The following is a 14,812-nucleotide window of genomic DNA, read 5'->3' on the forward strand; positions in this document are numbered from 1 at the left end:
TACTCTATATGGTTACCATTCCCTCTAAATGTATGGTGATAATCCCTTTCAAACTAGTGCTTTTCTGAGTGGTGTTTTTCCAAAAATGGTAGTAGCAGAAACTTGTAGAATAAGTGGAATAATGAGTGGAAATAACGAGTCATCCTTGCTTGGAGCCCCACGTGCAGGCAGCGGCCGCAGCCTCTGAGCTCTGCCGCCTCAGTATCTTCGTCTCCCTAGGGCAGGTGCTGATGTTAATGGAGCTCGTCACTTCTGGTTTTGCTTGTCTTCCTTACAGTTCTCTTCCTTGTTGCCCCGTCTTGCCCACAGTCGGTCTGTTTTCTGTGTTGCCACCAGAGTTATTTTTGCACTTGGCAATCTTTGTACTCTTTTGGTATGGGATATGAGCCTCTCCGCAAAAGCCCTTGCCTTTCATCCGAGTGATGACCAGTCCAGCTCTAGAGACAATTTATTTGAGCATGGTTTTGTCATTAGTTACTTGCTTTTGATCTTAAATAGGGCTTCCCTCGTGGCTCAGTGGTAAAGAACCCACTTACCAGTTGTAGGAGAGGCAGGTTCGATGCCTGGGTTGGGAAGATCCCTTGGAGAAGGAAACAGCAACCCACTCCAGTGTTCTTGCCTGGGAAATCCCATGGACAGAGGAGCCTGGCTGGCTACAGTCCATGGGGTTGCAAAGGGTCAGACATGACTTAGTGACTATAAGCAACAACAAGTACAACTTTTCATCTTAAATAAACCTTAAGGTTTTTTCCCTGAAAAAATCTGTAGAATGGGTGTAATGATAGTAGATAGCTCATAGAAGTGTTGTAAAGACTTGAGTGGGATAGCCGATAGAAGATTTAGAGCATGCTGCTGAAAGTTCTCAGTAAATGGTGGAAAGGCAGCGGTTATTTCCCATCTGGTCCCGTATCTCAGCACCCTCGCCCTATAGCTTACGCACCAGCAAAGGTCGTTGCTCTTAAGTGTGCCGTTTCCATGGCTCTGTTTCATGCCTCCTGGTGTAGGGCCCCTCCCCCTGTAGCCTGGTAAACATCTCCTCTGGTTTCAGGATCTTCTCTAGTGTGGCCCCTCCTCTCTAGAATGTCCTTATTTCCTGCCTCTCCTCCCTTTCAGTCCCAAAGTAAGAACACGCTCGTCTTGCTCACTGTATGTGTATGGTGGACATTGACTTCTGTCTTCACGTCTCTCCCTCTTAAGACTTATTTAAGTGGCTGCTTCCTCTTCTACCTTCTGTCTTCATCTCTCTCCTTCTTCAGGCTTATTTGTCCTACCTCCTCCTCCCAGGTGATAACAGCTTTTATTCCCAATATCTGCTCTCCAATATTTAGTAGTAGTAGTGTTAGTCACTCAGTTGTGTCTGACTCTTTGCGACCCCATGAACTGGAGCTCACCAGGCTCCTCTGTCCATGGGATTCTGCAGGCAGGAATACTGGAGTGGGTTGCTGTTTCCTTCTCCAGGAGATCTTCCTGACCTAGGGATTGAACCTGGGTCTCCTGCATTGCAGGCAGATTCTTTACCATCTGAGTTACAGGGAAGTCCTTGACTGATTTCAAATACTGTGTTCTGTGTTTCCATAAACATAAAATAATCACAGAGCTTCTTCCATTTTGCATATTAGACACTGTTCTCCCTCGTAGTGCCTTAATAATTTTGGTTCAGAAATGGTGGTGGTAGTAATGCTACATTATATAATAAGCAGCTAGAATTATGTGGCAGAATACTCATAGACCTCTTGTAGGTCTACACTTTGTCAGTCAATTCAGTTCAGTTGCTCAGTTGTGTTTGACTCTTTGTGAGCCCATGGACTGCAGTACACCAGGCTTCCCTGTTCATCACCAGCTCCCGGGGCTTGCTCAAACTCGAGTCGGTGATGCCATCCAACCATCTCATCCTCTGGTGTCCCCTTCTCCTCCCACCTTCAATCTTTCCCAGCATCAGAGTCTCTTTAAGAGTCAGTTCTTCCCATCAGATGGCCAGAGGATTAGAGTTTCAGCTTCAGCATCAGTTCTTCCAATGAATGTTCAGGACTGATTTCCTTTAGAATGGACTGGTTGGATATCCTTGCAGTCCAAGGGACTCTCAGGAGTCTTCTCCAACATCACAGTTCAAAAGCATCAGTTCTTTGGTGCTCAGCCTTCTTTCTAGTCCAGCTCTCACATCCATACATGACTACTGGAAAAATTGTAGCTTTGACTAGATGGACCTTTGTTGGCAAAGTAATGTTGCTGCTTTTTAATATGCTGTCTAGGTTGGTCATAACTTTTCTTCCAAGGAGCAAGTGTCCTTTAATTTCATGGCTGCAGTCACCATCTGCAGTGATTTTGGAGCCCAAGAAAATAAAAGCCTGTCACTGTTTCCGCTGTTTCCCCATCTATTTGCCATGAAGTGATGGGACTGGATGCCATGATTTTAGTTTTCTGAATATTGAGTTTTAAGCCAAAATTTTCACTCTCCTCTTTCACTTTCATTAAGAGGCTCTTTAGTTCTTCGCTTTCTACCGTAAGGGTGGTGTCCTCTACATATCTGAGGTTATTGATATTTCTCCCAAAAACCTTGAACCAGCTTGTGCTTCATCCAGCCCAGCATTTTGCATGATGTACTATGCATAGAAGGTAAATAAGCAGGGTGAGAATATACAGCCTTGACGTACTCCTTTCCCAATTTGGAACCAGCCTATTCTTCCATGTCCATTGCAACTGTTCCTTCTTGACCTGCATACAGATTTCTCAGGAGGCAGGTCTGGTGTTCTGGTATTCCCATCTCTTGAAGAATTTTCCAGTTTGTTGTGATCTACACAGTCAAAGGCTATAGTGTAGTTAATAAAGCAGAAGTAGATGTTTTTCTGGAACTCTCTTGCTTTTTTGATGATCCAGCAGATGTTAGCAGTTGGATCTCTGGTTCCTCTGCCTTTTCTAAGTCCAGTTTGAACATCTGGAAGTTCACAGTTCATTTACTGTTGGAAGCCTGGCTTGGAAAATTTTGAGCATTACTTTGCTAGCGTGTGAAATGAGTACAATTGTGCGGTAGTTTGAACATTCTTTGGCATTTCCTTTCTTTGAGATTGGAATGAAAACTGACCTTTTCCAGTCCTGTGGCCACTGCTGAGTTTTCCAAATTTGCTAGAATTTTGAGTGCAGCACTTTCACAGCATCTTTTAGGATTTGAAATCACTCAAGTGGAATTCCATCACCTCCACTAGCTTTGTTCATAGTGATGCTTCCTAAGGCCCACTTGACTTTGCATTCCAGGATGTCTGGCTCTAGGTGAGTGATCACACCATCGTGATTATCTGGGTCATTATCTGGGTCATGAAGAGCTTTTTTGTATAGTTCTTCTGTGTATTCTTGCCACCTCTTCTTAAAATCTTCTGTTTCTGTTAGGTCCATACCACTTCTGTCCTTTATTGTGCCTATCTTTGCATGGAATATTCCCTTGGTATCTTTAATTTTCTTGAAGAGATCTCTAGTGTTTCCCATTCTATTGTTTTCCTGTTTCTTTGCATTGATCGCTGAGGAAGGCTTTCTTATCTCTCCTTGCTGTTCTTTGGATCTCTGCATTCAAATGGGTATTTCTTTTTCTCCTTTGCCTTTTGTGTCTTTTCTTTTCTCAGCTATTTGTAAGGCCTCCTTAGACAGCCATTTAGCCTTTTTGCATTTCTTTCTTGGGGGTGGTCTTGATCCCTGCATCCTGTACAGTGTCACAAGCCTCCATCCATAGTTCTTTAGGCATTCTGTCTATCAGATCTAATCCCTTGAATCTGTTTCTCACTTCCACTGTATAATCATAAGGGATTTGATTTAGGTCATACCTGAATGGTCTACTGGTTTTCCCTACTCTTCAATTTAAGTCTGAATTTGGCGATAAGGAGTTTATGATCTGAGTCACAGTCAGCTCCCAGTCTTGTTTTTGCTGACTGTTTAGAGCTTCTCCATCTTTGGCTGCAAAGAATATAATCAATCTGATTTAGGTGTTGACCATCTGGTGATGTCCACATGTAGAGTCTTCTCTTATGTTGTTGGAAGAGGGTGTTTGCTATGATCAGTGCATTCTCTTGGCAAAACTCTATTAGCCTTTGCCCTGCTTTGTTTTGTACTCCAAGGCCAAATTTGCCTGTTACTTGAGGTATCTCTTGACTTCCTACTTTAGCAATCCAGTCCCCTATAATGAAAAGTACTTCTTTTTTGGGTGTTAGTTCTAGAAGGTCTTGTAAGTCTTCATAGAACCGTGCAACTTCAGCTTCTTCAGCATTATTGGTTGGGGCATAGACTTGAATTACTGTGACATTGAATGATTTGCCTTGGAAATGAATGGAGATCATTCTCTCATTTTTAAGATTGCATCCAAGTACTGCATTTTGGACTCTCTTGTTGACTATGACGGCTACTCCATTTCTTCTAAAGGATTGTTGCCCACAGTAGTAGATGTAATGGTCATCTGAGTTAAATTCGTCTGTTCCAGTCCATCTTAGCTCACTGATTCCTAGAATGTTGATGCTCACTCTTGCCATCTCCTGTTGACCACTTCCAATTTGCCTTGATTCATGGACTTAACATTCCAGGTTCCTATGCAGTATTGTTCTTTATAGCATCGAGCTTTACTTCCATCACCAGTCACATCCAGAACTAGGTGTTGTTTTTGCTTTGGCTCTATCTTCATTCTTTCTGGAGTTATTTCTCTACTGATCTCCAGTAGCATATTGGGCACCTACCAACCTGGGGAGTTCATCTTCCAGTGTCTTGTCTTTTTGCTTTTTCATACTGTTTGGGGTCCTCAAGGCAAGAATACTGTAGTGGTTTGTCATTCACTTCTCCAGTGGACCACATTTTGTCAGAACTCTCCACCAGAACCCATCTGTCTTGGGTGGCCCTACACAGCCTGGCTCATAGTTTCATTGAGTTAGACAAGGTTGTGGTCCATGCAATCAGTTTGTGATCTTTTGTACTACACTTTGTTCTTCAAAAGTAGCTTCAATAAACCGTCTGGATAACAAACACAGTGGAAGCTACCACTAGGAAGCAACAGAGAGTTCATGCTGCAGTGGGCCACCACTCTCATGCAGAAGACATCAGGAGATTAAATTATTTGGGAGGTATTAGCTTTCTTAATTACATGTGAATTTATTTTGAAAGACCTTCTCTGCGGGGGAGTGGTGGCCCGCTGCAGCATGAACTCTGTGTTGCTTCCTAGTGGAAGCCCCACAAATAGTGTAATACAAAAGACCTGCTGTTGAATCCTCAGTCGTATTTGAAAATAATAAATTGCTGTTCTTCTTAATTGGTATTCTTGATATTCTGTTTTCATAGGTGGTGTATGATGGACTCTTTGGTACAAATACAAATTCAAAATTAAGAACATTATCCCTGCAATTTGTGCATCACATTTGTGTAACGTAAGTTTTTTGCACTGTTTATAAAGTTTTCAAGCCATTCGGAGCGATGAAGGGATGTAAGAGCATCTCACCTAGAAAGAAAATGTGTTTGCTTACCTTAAAATATGTCACATTTTGATAGATTATTTAAACTTATGTCATTCATATCTGTTTTAAGTAATAATCTGAAACAATATGTAATTACGAGATTCTTACATCTTGCTTTGTGTATGTGTTGTTTTTTAACAAGCTGTCCAGAAATCAAGATTAAGCCATTAGGTCCAATGCTTTTGAATGGTCTCACCAAGCTAATCAATGAATATAAAGAAGTAAGTGACTTGGTTTTTTTTTTTAATTTTGTTAATATTTTAGTTTTTAAATTCTGTTTTAAACTTTCCTGGTCTGTATGTTGATACAGTTAAAGTTATTCCATCACTTCTTAACATTTTGAGGTGGTGCAAATTTCAGAAATTACCACCATCTTTTGCCCCTTTTTGGGGAAATAAGCATTAAAAATTGATATGGACCTTGAGGTGGTCTTATCATTTCTTTATGTAACATTTTAAAAAGCTGGTACATTTTATTTTAGAAACTGCACAAAATGGAAATGAAAAGAATTAGATTTTATTTTATGATTTATTTCCATATAGGTCTATTTGGATTTGCTTGTATTGAGAAACTGTTAATTCTTAGAGACTGAGATTTTATTGATTCAAAACTGTCAAAACATGCATTCAGTAAATTTTTGATTCCTTAAGCTAAGTGGGATGAGGATTCCTTGGATTGTAGTTTTTCAAATCCTGTTTTTTCTTGCTGTATCACTCTTACCATTTCTAGTGTTTCAAGGGAATTGGCTAAAAAGAAAAAAAGGTAAAGTTTTAAGAACTCTAGTTAATGTTCTTTTCCTAAGTCTTAGCTGAATATGAATGCATGTTTGCAGTAGTATAGTGACCAGTATTTTGCCATTTGGAGTTAGAATTGAGTTTGAATCCTAGCTTTGTTCCTTTGTGAGTAACTTAAATTCTTCGGACCTCTGTTCTTTATTAGAAGAATGAGGCTAATAGTATCATTTCATTGAATTATGGTGAAGATTAAATGATTATAGATGATTGTGAAGATTAAATGAGCTAATTTAGCATAGCGAAGCCATGTTAGTAGATATTATTATTATTGAAAACTGTTCACTTGCTGTGCAGCTGTGCTTTGGGGCAGTCCTAGGCCTGACTCTCCTGTCTTCTTCTGTTGAGTGAACAGAGCTTGCATGGTGCTTAAGGCCTTGGGAACCTTTCAGATTATTTTTATGGCATAGATACATGCTTTGGATGGCTGGTAGAAATAAAAATGCTTTGGGGCTTTTGGGGGAGAAACTATATATTTGAGACTAGATTAGAGTGGCCAGATAATCTACGGGGCTGTAATGATCTTAACCTCCAGATGACACCCGCATGTCTTCCCAACAGATGACCCATAAGAGTGGCCATGTGGGTGTGTGAATCCTTTGTGAAGTGTATAAACCTCACCTCATAGAAGTGCCGCTATGTTCCGAGTAGTGTCAGACTCCTGATTTTCATAAAGCAATGTAAAATTGTATCTCTATCTTTAGTGGACCCCTCTCTAACTCACCCGAATACTATGATCCCTTTAACTTTTTAAGGTGAAAGATATGAGAAGAAGCAATTTACTATAGTGCAGATTTATAGACAATTGCTCTCCTGTGTCCTGAAATTTGGGGTGAGAGAGGGTGGATCCTAGTCTGTTGGGCAGTGATTAATTCTCTGATAAGTTAAGCTGTCTTCCTAGTATGTTGGTGGTGAATTTTGGTATTTGCAGGTTACGTAGTATTGAAAGGATCCTGAAGTTAGCATCAGTGGAGAGAAACTTTTCTATCATATGACCTCTGCATTTTCCTTTTGGAGTGAGTGGGGGATGGAAAGTTTTGTTTTTGTTTTTTCTTTTAGGAGTCTGATGCATCCTGGGTTTGGACATTTTAATTTGTTTTGTTCAGATTGTGGTATCATGTAGTTAGGCACAGTGAGACTTAGGTTTAACAAGGAGTAAAATAATGCATTTCATTGCAGCAAAAAGGTTTTGCCGTTTACTGTGTTTTTGTTCTGTCTGCTTTTTTGTTCTTTTTTTTTTTTTTTTTTCTTAATTTCAAGGACCCTAAGCTACTGTCTATGGCATATTCAGCTGTTGGAAAACTCTCCAGGTGAGTAAACTCCTTTTCAGTGAGAGATACCTTGTTGGTAAACTAAGAAAAATTGTGGCATTTAATAGTGGATGGATAATAAATTTGTTATGATTCTGAAAGGAAATTATTTAATGGCTGCAGGTTGTTTAGAAATGTCTTCCTTGTAGAAGGATAATGATGTGAGACGTCTTAATTTATATTTGAAGATATGTTACTGTATTAAATGGCAGTATTGAAATGAGATTTTGAGCTGGGTTGTGTCCTAACGTGTTAGTTTTCTTGCACCCTACATAGAGACACTTGATTGATCTTAAGTGTTCTTGTTATGACTTACTACTAGTGATTATCATATCATTAATCAAGGGTTTTTCTAGTGATTCTCTTTTCTGATAGTGTTAACGATTCTTGAGTTTCCAAAGGTGGATTTTTTTTTTCTCCTTTGTTTAGTATGGTTTCTTGCACCCACTTCTTCCTGGTTTCCTTTCTTCATGTATTTCAGAGCAGGGGGTGAGAGGAGCAGCATCTTCAGGGGCCCTAACCACTGCCTGCTCCCCTGCACAGGTTCTTTACTGGCCTGTGGAGACTAGGTCGGACTCTTCTGCACTGTGTAGGGAAGGAGTTTGGGGGCTCAGAAGACAGTCATTTCAGATCAACTGATAGAGCACAGCGTTGTCAACAGACCTTGTCCCTTGCGTGCTGGCATGCAGTTGACAGAACTTGTCACCGTAGTCTTTAGTTTAAATAGCACTTAGTCTCATCTCTTTTCTTTATTTCAAAATCAGAAATGTTAACTGAATGCATGGAATATTCTAGTGAGACTATCTGGATAACACGTATATTAATCTAGAGTTACTTGGATTAGACAGTAGAATTAAATATGGACTTTAAAACAATGTTTGGTTCTTTGGGGAGGTAACCCAGTGATGCTCACATGGTGCCCAGGGGTTAAAGTGCAAGTTCAGGAACACGTGTGTTTAGTTTCGTTCTTTTCTGCCTTATGGAAGTTTTTGATAGTAATGATGGTCTCACGTTCTCTTGCAGTCGAATGCCACATTTATTCACTAAGGATATAGCTCTCGTGCAGCAGCTTTTTGAAGCCCTGTGTAAGGTAGGGAAACACCTGGCAAGCGTGTGCTTTCTGTTTGGATGCTCGGCTGGAAACTCGACCGTGAAGGAAACACTGTTTTTATCATCTTTCACAGGAAGAGCCCGAGACGCGACTCGCTATTCAAGAGGCATTATCCATGATGGTTGGAGCTTACAGTACGTTGGAAGGCGCACAGCGGACTCTCATGGAGGCACTTGTGGCCTCGTATTTAATAAAGGTAGGTCCAACTGTGTGAACCACAATGGCTGGTAGTGTACACATTTTATATTTTTATGATCAAAATTTGAATTGCTTTTCTTCTTAATAATGAAGAGGAGTATTTGCTTTCCCTTGGATTGTGATTTATGATTTGTTTTCTTTGCCCCTGTAAAGTCTTTTATTGTCAGTCTTGCCTTTCAAACCAAGGTTTCTAGGCACAAACTAGGCATAGAAAATAGCTGTTTGAAGGGAAAATTCTAAAGTGCTGTGTTTTTAATTCTTCGTTATGGAAATATGATTTTAGAGAAGGAGTAGTGATATGCACAGAGGCCTTATGTTTAAAGCCTTCCTTGTTGGAGAACTTTTTTTAATGGCACGTTCTCCTGCTTGGAAGTGTTTTGTTTTAACTGGTAGCTGAGCCCTACAGTCCCTTGTAGTGGAGTTCTGTAGGTAACACTGGGGGAGAAGGGCAGAAGGAAATACACATTGTATGTATCAAAATGAGTCTGTAGGAAATAAGCCAGCACCATCATACATACTCTTCTTTCTTTAGCCCTCTTCATCTGCCTGTTGTGGAAGTTTGTAAGAGAATTTTTAATATCTATGGTTATATACACATAGTGTTAGTCACTTAGTCATGTCCAACTCTTTGTGACCCCATGGACTGTAGCCCACCAGGCTCCTTAGTCCATGGGATTCTCCAAGTAAGAATACTGGAGTGGGTTGCCATGTCCTTCTTCGGAGGATCTTCCCGATCCAGGGATCAAACCCAGGTCTCCCGCATCACAGGCAGACTTTTTACCGTCTGAGCCAACAGGGAAGCCCAATATACATATACACGCGTGTATATATGGTATATACAGTATAAAATAATATGTGTTGCTTTAGTCAGTTTTTTGACCTCTATTTCTAAGAATAGAGAGGGAGATTAAAGAGGAAAAATGTCAAATGTTGGTGAGATTAATATGATTTGCGTGCCACTGAATTTGGCTTCCATATTTATATTGAGGGAATTACTAAAGGTTCAGAAACGTGTCTGGCTTCTGTTGAAACAGAACAGGATAATTATGAACATTCAGAAATCTTATTATATATAGAGTCCCATTGTCAAATGCTCTTGGTGTCCAGTGTACCTGGCTCATGGTCGTATAACATGAGCAAAGTAGTATAGGCTTATTTGGAAGCTCATTAGAATCAAATACTTAAAATTCTTCATCAGTAACCTCACAAGAAAATGGAATGCTTGTAGAGTGCACAAGTGCTGGTTGTACTTATGCAGATTAAGTCACATAACAATATTACCAAGTCATAGGTGATTTGGTTTGTTTTCCCAGACTACATGGAAGGCAGCCAGACTGAGAGCTAAGTCATACAGACTAGTCCTTAGTATATTGCCCTATAAAGGGAATGCTGAAGAGTAAGAACACCTGAATGAATGAGGTAGCACATGTTTCTAAGCACCTCTCATCTCACTTATGTTGTGACTGGAGGATTGACTCAGGGGGAAGGTAGATGAGAACAAAGCTTCAGCATCATTAGACTCTACAGCTGCTTTTTCTGGTCGAACTTTGTATTTATAGATTGCAGTCTCAATCTATTTAAGTTAATTGGATATAGGTGAAATTGAAAGTTGCTTAGTCATGTCCGACTACTTGCAACGCCATGGACTGTATAGTTCATGAAATTCTTCAGGCCAGAATACTGGAGTGGGTAGCCTTTCTCTTCTCCAGGGGATCTTCCCAACCCAGGGATCGAACCCAGGTCTCCTGCACTGCAGGCAGATTCTTTACCAGCTGAGCCACAAGGGAAGCCCAAGAATACTGGCGTGGGTAGCCTATTCCTTCTCCAGCGGATCTTCCCGAACCAGGAATCGAACTGGATTCTCCTGCTTTGCAGGCGGATTCTTTATCAGCGGAGCTATCAGGGAAGCCCCAACTGGATATATAAGCTGAGATTTTGCTTTGGAGTCATTTTTAATTTTAGAGCTAACCCGAAAGTGTTGGCGATATTTTACTTTAAATTTGTAGGGACTCCAGGTAGGCTCTGTTTGTGTTCCCTGCATACTATATGAATTTCACTCATGTGACTGGGAGCTTGAGAGTTGAGGAAACAGAGGTGGTGGCCGGAAACCACCCCTGTGACCTTGGTCCCATGGTGGGGCTGAGTATGGGCATCTATAGAGAGATTCTCTGATAGCGGTCTTGGTGGGGTTTCCTGCTTTACTTGGAAGATCCCCTTAGGTCATAAAAGCACTTTTTAAGTAATGCCTTTGTCCAGAGACTTTTAAACAACATGGTTAAGGATCTCGACTAAAAAGATTTTTATTTATTTAGATATATTTATTGAAATATCAACTTAAATTTTGATTATTTACAGTTAAAATGACTTACCTTGATTGGAATGAGTTGTTACTTATCTTGACTGGAATTTTTCTTTTTTTAATCTCTGTGTTATGTGTGTGTGTGTGTGTGTGTGTGTTTATGTGTCAAATAGCCTGAAGTTCAAGTTCGACAAGTGGCTGTGAAATTTGCCAGCACGGTGTTTCCCTCAGACCATATTCCTTCCAGATACTTGCTCTTGTTAGCCGCAGGAGACCCGTAAGTTTCAAAGGTGTTGATATGAACTTGGGTTTATTTCACATTGTGTTGAAAATCGAATAAAATTTATGCTGCTTGTAGCATTAGTCTGTGGAATTTAGAAGCAATGTATTAGAGTTAAAAATATGGCCCCCTTGACACAGCATGCAGACCTGTAGTCATACCCTGTCTTGTTATTTCCTGTGGGTAAAATTCGAAGATGCAAGCCACGTGGCTAATGAAATTTCGAAAAAGAAGTGCTTGCTTCTCATGTATTTTATGATTTTTTTGCATGTAGCCAAGAATATCCTTAAGATAGGTGCCAGATAAAAGTGCTGATCTTCGTCTTCATATGATCACTCTCCGGTTGGTGAAATTCATTTATTTTTCTTCTCTTTCCGGAAGGCGGGAAGAAGTTCATGGAGAGGCGCAGAGAGTTTTAAGGTGTCTTCCTGGTAGAAACAGGAAAGACAGTGCTTCTAAGCAGATGCCGTCTTTCCCAGAAATGGTGTACTATATCCAAGAAAAGGTATGGTATTTACTCTCTAATATATTATTAGTTTGAATCATACAGTGAATGATGAAAATAAACATACTGGTTTTTTTTTTTGGTGACACTTTGTAAAATGCTGATCACTAAATGCTGAATAGTAGTAAAGTTTCTAACAATGTTAATATTTACCATAAGAGGGAGGTACAAGATGAGAAAAATATAAATCTCAAATGTAATTAATTTGCCCAGATCTAAATTATTTAGTTTCTTTTATGCTCTTCAACATTTTGGCTTTGTTTAAAATTTTTCCCCTTGGCAAGACATGCTTAAAAATATTAACACTTATTATTTTTGTGTTTATTTTTTGAGTTGTGCCATGCAGCCTGTGGGATGTGGGATCTTAGTTCCCCTACCAGGGATTGAACCTGGGCCCCCTCAGCAGTGAGCGCATGGAATCCTAACCACTGGATTGCCAGGGAATTCCCCCACATATATCGTCTTATTTTTAAGGGCATTATTTAAGGCAGTGTAACTTTAAGAACACTTTAGGGAGCAGTTCAGATTTCTCCCCCCTGTGTTCATGAGAGAACATCATATCTGCTCTTTGCAAGTCTCCTATTTTACTGGTAGATCAGAGGATTGGCAGTCACAACTCAGACCTGTCCGACTTTTTACATGAATGTTTCTGAAAGTGTGCTGGGGGACAGCTTACTGCCTTCATCTCTACCGGTGGTCTTAGCTTTTTGCGTAGACAGACATCTTACAGGTGTCGGAGGGCAGTTTGTGGCAACCATGGTTCCCTTCCCTGTAGCGCTGCCATAATTGGGGGCAAAAGGTGCTTTCATGCTCATGTTTTTCTTCTACTTGCATTATTAATGAAAACAGCCGGCATTCAGTGCCCTGGTTCGACTGTGTCATTAGATGCCTGGAGTAGGTTTATTCTTCTAACTTTTACTCTAACTGTGTCATCTTTGGAGCTTTTTCTTGTTTTCCTTTCTTTTAATGAAAGTGTAGGTAATTTGTAGGTTTCTTCTTTTTTAAGAAGCCAGTCAAAAGGCAACACATCTGTCACTTAGGGTTTGAGGTCTGTGTACAATCAAGCATGAATAATGTAAAAATATTTGACTAGAAAAAACAGCAGCAGACAATAACGTAGCTAGAAATACAGTCACCTTTGAGTCAAGAAAAGGTACATGTGCTTTGTTTTTCAGTAATTGGTTTTGGGGGGTTTTTTCTTATTAGGCTTCCCATCGAATGAAAACACCAGCCAAGTACATGACTGGGACCACTGTCCTTCCATTTAACCCAGCAGCGTTTGGAGAGGTAGGACCGGAGTATATTTCTGTTTTGCTTTTGCAGAACGTTCTTAAAGATAATAATGTCACAGTCAAAGAGATGTCTGTGAATTTTTTGTCTTCTAGGTAAAAACCCATACAGTGACGTCATTGTTTTATATCAGATTGTTTATTAGGAAAAACAGTGCTTGCTAGTTGGTATTGTTTCAGTTCACAGCAGAGTCAAGAAATATATTTATCTCAGTGAGATTCTCTTCACAAGAGACTTAGGTACTTTCCATTGATTGCTGTTGGGAATTCACAGCAAATTAGATTGGAATTTTAAAGCCAACGATATATTGAGGTTATTTGGATTATCTAGCTTTGGAGGTTGGAGGGTTAGATTAATCTACCTCATTTATTAAGGACAATTCTATTGTTTCAGTCATTGGCTTGAGATAAATGGCAAGAGATAATCTTGTTCACAGTGAGAATACTCACGATGGAATTGTCGCCAGTCCTGTCCCAGCTGTCAAGGAAAAGTGCTTCCAGAGGACTCCTGAGCAGCTAATTTGTGTCAGAGGTTTTTAATGACATCATAGCTACTCTTCTGTAGATGATTTGAACCCATTTTCTCAAATTTCTATGCTGGTGGAGATTAAATTCAGCTGGAGTTCCATAGGAGTAGATCACTGGCCCGGGTTTCTGCCTACTGTCTGTCTGTCTGTCTGTCTCTCTCATGAACACACACACATCTCTAAAAAAAATGATTTTCGTTATACCTGTTTTAGACTTTAAAAGTTGAGTGTGCATTTTAACTCCATTAAACTCTATTAAAAAGCACTCTCTGGATTATAAAAGCTGGTTATGTAAAATTATAGTTTTTTCAGTTCACATATTGAGTCATGTTTTCCAGCTACTGTGAGGATTATTGAATAGCTTTGTGAAGGATAGTGGGGGCATCAAAGCTGGGAACTGTCACTTTGAAGAACATCTCCCACCTTGATTTTTTTGAGAAGCTTATCTGGGTGTCCTTCTTTCTTCCATCCATAGATTGTCCTGTACTTGCGCATGTGCCTGGCTCACAGCGCGGGGGTGGTGCCTACCTCTCAGAGTTTAGCTGATATGCAAGACCACGCCCCAGCCATTGGACACTACATACGGACTTTAATGTCAGGCAGCCAGGCGGCACCTTCCTCCTCATCTTCCAAGAGTGGGGAAACCAACCCTGTGCAGATCTACATCGGCCTGCTTCAGCAGCTGTTAGCAGGTGTCGGAGGTAGGAGGTCATGATGCCGAGGACGGATACTAAAGCACTTAAGTAAAAATCTTAATTTTAAACTCAGCTGACAATTTTCACCAAAATTATTTTCTCTCCTCTCTCCTATAACCGAACGTGAATCTTTCTTTTCTAAACTTGTCTAATTTCAGCTTTGATACACTATTTCTCTTTGCAGAAAGAAATGCTAACAATAGATAATATATTTTTACTTTGGAAGTGGGAGTGAAGAACAGGGCATCTTTTTATAGACAATAAGGCTGTAAATTTGCTGTATTGAGTCACATACTATGTATTCAGGTTAACATTTGTTTTGTAAAACTT

The 14,812-nt window shown here is 40.1% G+C and overlaps 1 protein-coding gene across 12 annotated transcripts in view; it reads left to right on the forward strand.

Moving 5' to 3' along the window:
• The window catches only part of ECPAS (Ecm29 proteasome adaptor and scaffold), a 107,994-nt gene that overhangs the window by 50,203 nt on the left and 42,979 nt on the right, over positions 1-14,812 (forward strand). For all 12 annotated transcript variants that reach the window (XM_042242900.2, XM_027964118.3, XM_060408925.1 and 9 more), the window contains 9 exons: positions 5,305-5,390; positions 5,620-5,698; positions 7,529-7,578; positions 8,602-8,668; positions 8,763-8,885; positions 11,360-11,463; positions 11,848-11,971; positions 13,178-13,258; positions 14,263-14,488. In XM_042242900.2, the coding sequence (XP_042098834.1) occupies positions 5,305-5,390; positions 5,620-5,698; positions 7,529-7,578; positions 8,602-8,668; positions 8,763-8,885; positions 11,360-11,463; positions 11,848-11,971; positions 13,178-13,258; positions 14,263-14,488 (940 nt within the window). The remainder of the gene's footprint in view (positions 1-5,304; positions 5,391-5,619; positions 5,699-7,528; positions 7,579-8,601; positions 8,669-8,762; positions 8,886-11,359; positions 11,464-11,847; positions 11,972-13,177; positions 13,259-14,262; positions 14,489-14,812) is intronic.

The sequence above is a fragment of the Ovis aries genome, chromosome 2, assembly GCF_016772045.2.
Source record: "Ovis aries strain OAR_USU_Benz2616 breed Rambouillet chromosome 2, ARS-UI_Ramb_v3.0, whole genome shotgun sequence".
Lineage (NCBI taxonomy): Eukaryota > Metazoa > Chordata > Mammalia > Artiodactyla > Bovidae > Ovis > Ovis aries.